The sequence below is a fragment of the Hydra viridissima genome, unplaced genomic scaffold, assembly GCF_058129835.1.
Source record: "Hydra viridissima isolate aposymbiotic clone 2 unplaced genomic scaffold, HvirCarnegie_v1 scaffold_14, whole genome shotgun sequence".
Lineage (NCBI taxonomy): Eukaryota > Metazoa > Cnidaria > Hydrozoa > Anthoathecata > Hydridae > Hydra > Hydra viridissima.
This window is the reverse complement of record NW_028324313.1, coordinates 1,652,178-1,660,148: the sequence shown is the minus strand read 5'-3', so window position 1 is coordinate 1,660,148 and position 7,971 is coordinate 1,652,178. Positions and strand designations below refer to the sequence as shown.

The window sequence follows — 7,971 nt, the reverse complement described above, 5'->3', positions numbered from 1 at the left end:
TGACGCCATTTTCCTTGCTTTTTGTAGATATTGTATGCTTCACAGAGTTCAAAAGGAAACCTGAAATTGTTCCTTGACCCTGGGTTTTCACACGCTGCTATACTTTTTTTTGCCAGAATAATTTTTTTGTAAGTCCTCATATCCTGCCAAAACGTCTTTAATGAACTAGTAGTTGATGTGAATTTATTGGGAACAAAAAATCCAAAAAGGACCAAAGAAGTAGGTCAAGAAAAAAATCATTATTCAAGAATATTGAAAATGGCTAATATTAACGATTTGTTGCACAATTTTGTACTTTCAATTTCAGTTTAGAGCACTTTCCATTTCTTTTGAGACTTGTGTTTTTATGCGATTGTTAATCAGCTTAAAACTGTCTATCATAATCAATTACAAAATTAGGGGGGGGGGGGGGGAAGTTGAGTAGCGCCAATCTTTTTTACATGGTCATTTTGCCCTTTGACTTTATCCCACAGTCCCCAAAACCTGCTGACAAGTTTTTCTGTGTATTATCTCATGGATATCCTTTTTCATTTTTGGAATGCTGGGACAGCAATTTGTTGTTGTTGTTAAACTGCATTGTGTTTTCTAGTTGATACTACTGCTGTTTTTACTTACTACCGAAAGACATAATTAATTCTCAAAATATAATAATGCTTTTAATGAGAATTAATAATTAAATTAGAAGTATAATGTAATTTTAAGTACAAAATGGTTTGGTGCGGTAAATTTTTACATAACCAAAGGGAAATAACACTGAAATCTAACATACATGCAAAAGTTTATCATCATCATCATCATCATCATCATCATCATCATCATCATCATCATCATCATCATCATCATCATCATCATCATCATCATCATCATCATCATCATCATCATCATCATCAGAGTTGTTATCTGTCCAATATGTTCAAGACAAATTTTCTGCCGACATAAAATATGTCCGAAATATTTTTCTGCCTACCAACTTTGACATAATTTTATGTCTAAAACATTTTCTGCCGACATAAAATATATCCGAAATATTTTTCTGCCTACCAACTTTGACATAATTTTATGTCTAAAACATTTTCTGCCGACATAAAATATATCCGAAATATTTTTCTGCCTACCAACTTTGACATAATTTTATGTCTAAAACATTTTCTGCCGACATAAAATATGTCCGAAATATTTTTCTGCCTACCAACTATGACATAATATTATGTCTAAAACATTTTCTGCCGACATAAAATATGTCAGAAACATTTTTCTGTCCACTTACTTTGACATAATTTTATGTCTAAAACATTTTCTGCCGACATAAAATATTTCCGAAATATTTTTCTGCGAACTTACTTTGACATAATTTTAGGCCTGAGACATTTTCTGTCGACATAAATTGTCAGAAACATTTTTCTGTCCACATATTTTGACATAATTTTATGTCTGAGACATTTTCTGTCGACATAAATTATGTCAGAAACATTTTTCTGTCCACATATTTTGACATAACTTTATATCTGAGACATTTTCTGCCGACATAAATTATGTCAGAAACATTTTTCTGTCCACATATTTTGACATAACTTTATATCTGAGACATTTTCTGCCGACATAAATTATGTCAGAAATATTTTCTATCCACATATTTTGACATAATTTCATGTCTGAGACATTTGCTGTTTCTTATTTTAGAAGAAAAAATCGTACAACTTTATTGCTCATTTCAGATTAATTTAACGAGTAAAACAAAAGTCTCGATTTCCCCTTATTAGAATGTAAAAACTTAGTCTCAAACTTAGTTTTTATTACTGAATGTGGTTTTTATTATATGGCGTCCTGTGCCACATTAGAAATTATGTTAAGTAGAAAGAAAAGTAGAACTTGTAAAGGATCGAACCATTTACAGCATAAATTCTGGCCAAATTTATCTTTTAATTTAACCGAACCGTCAGAATCGTTTTTTGAAGAGTAGTGATCTTAACCGAAAATTTATTCCAAATAAAACAAATATCAATGATAATGTTTGGTTGTTAAAATTTTTTTTTCTCTTACACGTTTTTTAAAGAGAAAATATCCCTTTTCAGATTGTAAATGATACAACTCAAACAAATTAAATGGCAATTAAATGCCTTAGAATCAAATATTTATGTGTCTGCTCTCCTCAATCAAACCACATGGCATTATAGGTTGCTAATATTTGGAAAATTGGCATTTTTTTTTTATCCAATGGTACTTTATGGCCATTTACCTTTATTTTGGCATTTTGACACAGAAAAATTTAAGTTCTCGAAAAAGTATTTATTTTGGAAAAAAAGATGAAATTAATTTTTGCCCCTCAAGAATTTTTAAGGATAATTAAAAACAACTTTTGACTTCCGATCCGAAGATTAACTAGTTGATTTCATTGATGAAATTTGTTCAAAATAAAGTGACGGAATCATTTTGAAACAGCCGCGATGTGAAAAAGGGCATTATTATGGCATTTTACATTCACGCTTCTGGCATTTCACATGTAAAAAATGTTGGCAACACTGAATTTAATTGTCAATTAAAACGACTAAAATATGACGACTTGGAATGCTCGCTTCTACGTTTGAGACATTAAAACGATTTTCCTAGCCGCATTAAAAAACGATTATTAATCTAATTATTCATTTTTCGCGGTTTAAACGATTGTCCTGTGGTATAAATAGATCTTGGAATAACTATTTTCTTGTCACTGTTTTTGTTTTCCTTAAGATTTAAAGACAAATATGGAGAATAATTTATTGCACAAACAAGTGAAAAGTCAATTTGAAATTAGTAAAGAAGGAGGAAAGTGTAAAATGTGCAAAAAATTTTACAAAGGCAAGTTATGTAACCTCAAAGATCACCTTCTTCGAAAACACAAAGAAAAAGCTGGCGAAATTGACTTAGTTGAAACTACTTCGGCTACAAGGAATCGAAATAACGATGAGATTCAATTAATTAAACGAATCAAGCTGGATGTTGATGTAAATCAATTAATTAGAGAAATGATTAAGTTAATGATGAACCGTAACTTGTCTTTCGCGTCAGCTGATGAAATCGGACAATTGTCTTTAGTGAAAAATGCACTCAAAGAATTCAAAATTGTTATAAATCGTCACAGCATGAAACGCTACATTCAACTTGCGTATGAAAATATTTTTTCGCTCATAAGAGAAGAAACTGAAAATGTTCTTGTCTCGTTGATGTTTGATAGTGCGTCGCGATATGGAAGAAACGTGTTTGGAGTTAGCTGTAGATATGTGAAGGACGGGCAAATAGCTGACAGAACCTTAGGCATACTTACTCAAGAAAGTCGACAGTTTGGCGAAATTTTAGCTGCTCAGTTAGAAAATGTAATTGGAAAAATTGGAAAATGTGCTAATGATATCTACGCAACTTGCACAGATCAAGGAAAGAACATGACGAAGGCTTCAAAAATTCTTCAAAATGCACAAGTTCAAATGAAAGTGATCCTTGAAATTTATGGTGACGAATTTATAGATTTCGAAGACGAGGAAATTGATATTGGCGCTTTAGAGAATGAAGAAGGGAATTATAGTGAAGCCCAAACTGTTTGTGTTGAAAAATCAGTTGGATCGTTCTGTTCAGCCATGTTTTGTGGCGCACATGTGTGTCAGCTAGCTGCTAAGGACGTAACATCAATGTTTGAAGATGCATTAAATAACATCAGAAAAGTTGCTATCGAATCCAAGAAAGTAGCATATATTCAAACATTTAAAAATCTAAAAAAACCTCGTGTAGACATTGAACCACGCTGGGATTCCACGTTTTTGATGATAGAAGATTTCCATACCAACGCAGAAGCATATCAAAGGCTAAGACACGACCAATTAAAATTAAACGATGCTTCATGGAGTTTAATAGATGAATATTTCGATGCATTTTTACCAATACATTCGGCTATGATGGATTTTCAATCCGCAAAATTATCAATTAGTGAGTTCTACGTTCGATGGATTCAAATGAAAATAGGAATTGAAGACGTTCCAGCAGGTGATTTGGGATTAAAAATGCTACTGACCAACGCAATCAATACACGAGAACAAGTTTTTTTTTAATGTGAAGCATTTATTGCTGCTTTAGTTATGGATCCTAGATTTTGCTTTACATCGGGTCATCAACTGTTTAATACAGAAATGTGGAATAGAGGAATTATACAGCTAATCAAAATTCATCAAAAACTTTGTACTCAACGAGAACAATCAAGTTTTTCATCAACAAAAGAATCCATACAATTAAATGCGTCATATCCTCAAATACTTCTGAAGAGATGATTCCTATGAACTCAGAAGAAATTTATGCTGAAAAAGTACGCCGTTTCATTGAATATACTGGAGGAGGAACCAGACAAGATGTTGCTAATGCAGCTTTAGAGTCAGATCAAGATATTCGTCAATTAATTTTAAAATGGACTCTTAATGAACCGCGAGTGTCATTAGACGTTGAATTCAACATTCTTGCGTACTGGAAGAAAAACCAGAAAACAAAATGGAATCGGCTTTATGAAATCTCGCAAGTAGTTTACGGTGCAGCGTTCTCCAGCGTAAAAGTTGAACGTGATTTCTCTGGATTCGCTTTGGTTTATAGCCATCTACGTACTCGCATTTCAAATGATTTCTTAGACTCCATCATGGTTGTAAAAAATAATCTAGATTTGATTGATAAAATAAAATTTGTTTAAAAAACTAAACGTTTCACATTTTCTATTAGTCAATTTTTTATGGCGCCCCAGGGCAAGAATCGAGTTCTGAAAACCTTTTTAGAGTCGAAACAAAAAAAAAAATTTTTTATAACGTAATAAAGTTCTTTTAGATTTTGTGTTAGCAAAGTACTTGACAAAATTCTAGCACAAAAAGTCAAAGTTAATTTTGAGAATAGATTAAACGGCCGTGATATAAAAATCTACAACTGAATTGCATTTGGGTCAAAAGACTCCAGCATCAAGAGTTTTTTTAATGCGGCTAGGAAATTCGTTTTAATGTCTCAAACGTGGAAGCGAGCATTCCAAGTCGTCATATTTTAGTCGTTTTAATTGACAATTAAATTCAGTGTTGCCAACATTTTTTACATGTGAAATTCCAAAATCGTGAATGTAAAATGCCATAATAATGCCCTTTTTCATATCGCGGCTGTTTCAAAACGATTCTGTCACTTTATTTTGAACAAATTTCATCAATGAAATCAACTAGTTAATCTTCGGATCGGAAGTCAAAAGTTGTTTTTTATTATCCTTAAAAATTCTTGAGGAGCAAAAATTGATTTCATCTTTTTTTCCAAAACAAATACTTTTTCAAGAACTTAAATTTTTCTGTGTCAAAATGCCAAAATAAAGGTAAAAGGCCACAAAATACAACTGGATAAAAAAAAAAAAAGCCAATTTTCCAAATATTAGCAACCTGTAATGCCATGTGGATTGTTGAGGAGAGCAGACAAATATTTGATTCTAAGGCATTTAATTGCCATTTTAATGGCTTGCGTTGTATCATTTACAATCTGAAAAGGGATGTTTTCTCTTTAGAAAAAGTGTAAGAGAAAAAAAAAAATTTTAACAACCAAACATTATCATTGATATTTGTTTTATTTGGAATAAATTTTCGGTTAAGATCACAACTCTTCAAAAAACGATTCTGACGGTTCGATTAAATTAAAAGATAAACGTTGGCCAGATATTTTCTTACGGCTAAAATTGTATTCTAACCGCTGCTTTAAATTGTCGTTCGTCCTGTGGTTAATCTATTTTAACCTGAAACGCCGCGCTGCACAGTGGGCCAGGTGGTAGACAAAACCTCAAAAAAAAATATTCGAAATACTTCCAACTACTTAGTATATTATGTATATAAGAGCATAATGTATGGTTTAAAACATTATTTGTAGTTTGATAGTACACCATAAATGTACAAATATCATTTACAATTGAATATATTTAGAAATTCATTTATTAATTTTTATAATAGATATATCACCTACAACTATGACAATGAATAACCTTTAAACTATTTAACATATGCGAAATTAATTGACACATTATTAAAATTTGATTTTATAGCTTTACGAAAAATACCACCACAAATTCCAAGGTCTTGTATTAAACTCACAGTTTCATTTTGAAATATAAAGGCAAGATTCTTATTTATATTATCAAAATATTATATTAAAAGTGGCGCATATAGTTTAGAACCTGCTGGAACAGCTTATTAATGTTAAAATAAGTTAATACAATATTTGTACAGCCTGTTGGTGGTGTTTAATTCTGCTCTTAGCTGCCCCTTTAAGTTTGGTAAACATTTAAAAAAAAAAATTTTCGTAAAATGCTATTCGCGACAAACCTATTTTTTTGGTTTTAGGTAATAATAGGTGCTGTGCTTATTATACTGGCCTAATTAAATGTAGCTGAAATGAAAATAATGGCCATATTCATGTTATTTTAGTTTATAGTGGTTGCACTAATTATGTTAAAATCATTTTTTTGTAGTTGATATGAAGATAAGTGATGTCCATAAACGTATACTGCATGACCAACTAAAACCTAGTGATAAATCATTTTCTTTGTCTGTAGAAGCATTCTAGTATTCTATGTATTCTATGTATTCTAGTCTCTATGAATTTGGAAACCGGGGAAATATAAAGTTGGAAATATAAGGAAATATAAAGCCTTCATTCCTGGATTAGGTTTTTTGAAATGGTATTACATATTGGATACAAGCTGGAAACTCAAAAGTGGCAGTCTAGAGCTATTGAAGATAAGGAAAATGTTAAGCAAATGAAGAAACGTATCCAGACAGAATTTATGAACCAAATAGGACTGGTTGTGGATTTCCCAAAAAGTGGAGGATCTGGTAAGTGAAATTACATAAATACTTGTATATGAATCATCAGGTTAACTATCACATATATGCAATTAGTAGGTACCAGTAATGATGGAAACACCGCCCGACGAGCCTTTGCAGACTATCAATCAACTGCCAAAATTTTGAAAGTAGATGAAACTCTTTTATTTTATTTTTACATCATTCTAGTCACTTTATCATCTGGATTTGAAATTGGTACTGTCAAGTTTAAAGAGTTTTGTATTACTGCTCTTAAACTTTACATATCTAAGTATTCCTGGTATTACATGTCACAATCAGTACACAAAATTTTAGTTCATGGCCATGCCATTATTGCTAGACAGTACTTGCCAATTGGACTGATGTCAGAGGAGGCACAAGAGGCCCGCAACAAGGATTTTAAAAAGTTTAGGGAAGATTTCAGTAGAAAGACTTCTAGAATAGAGACAAATCGCGACCTGGTTAACAGACTACTTGTATCTAGTGATCCTGTCATAACATCATTAAGAAAAGGTCATAACAAAAATAGTAAGAGTTTTAAAAAAATCCCCAGTGAAGTTCTGGCTTTGCTGAGGGAATCAGCTCCACCTTCTTCTTATTCTTTGTAGCTAAACACAATTTGTTGTTTGATTTTTGAAAAGAAGTTTGATTTAAAAAATTTTTTTTTACTAAGCCTATTAACTGTAATTTTGTTATTAAAAATTAAAATATTCTTGATAAAAATAAATATTATTTCATATATAATGATTATTTACATATCTAAATGGATTTGGGGAGCAATTGGGTAATAATTAGGTTTTGTCCACCATATCCTATATATCTGGCCCACTGTGCGCTGGTGAAAAACTATATTTTTAATAAGGTTTGCTTCGACCAAAAATTATTCGACCTATCATGGAACGGATATAAATATTCTGACAAAGAATTATTTTCTATTTTTATTATGTTGCAGACGATTAGATCGTAGAATTTATGCTGTAAATGGTTCGATCCTTTAAAAGTTCTACTTTCCTTTCTACTTAACATAATTTCTAGTGCGGCACAGGACGCCATATAATAAAAACCACATTCAATAATAAAAACTAAGTTTGAGACTAAGTTTTTACATTCTAACAAGGGGAAATCG

The 7,971-nt window shown here is 31.4% G+C and overlaps 1 protein-coding gene across 1 annotated transcript; it reads left to right on the top strand.

The window, feature by feature from the left end:
* The first annotated feature begins 6,595 nt into the window (after nucleotides 1-6,595).
* Nucleotides 6,596-7,482, top strand: LOC149878733 (uncharacterized). The gene is made up of 2 exons (XM_090072044.1): nucleotides 6,596-6,854; nucleotides 6,924-7,482. Exons 1-2 carry the CDS (start codon nucleotides 6,698-6,700, stop codon nucleotides 7,451-7,453), a joined length of 687 nt encoding a protein of 228 aa, XP_089928170.1. The 5' UTR covers nucleotides 6,596-6,697; the 3' UTR covers nucleotides 7,454-7,482.
* The last annotated feature ends 489 nt before the right edge of the window (nucleotides 7,483-7,971 follow it).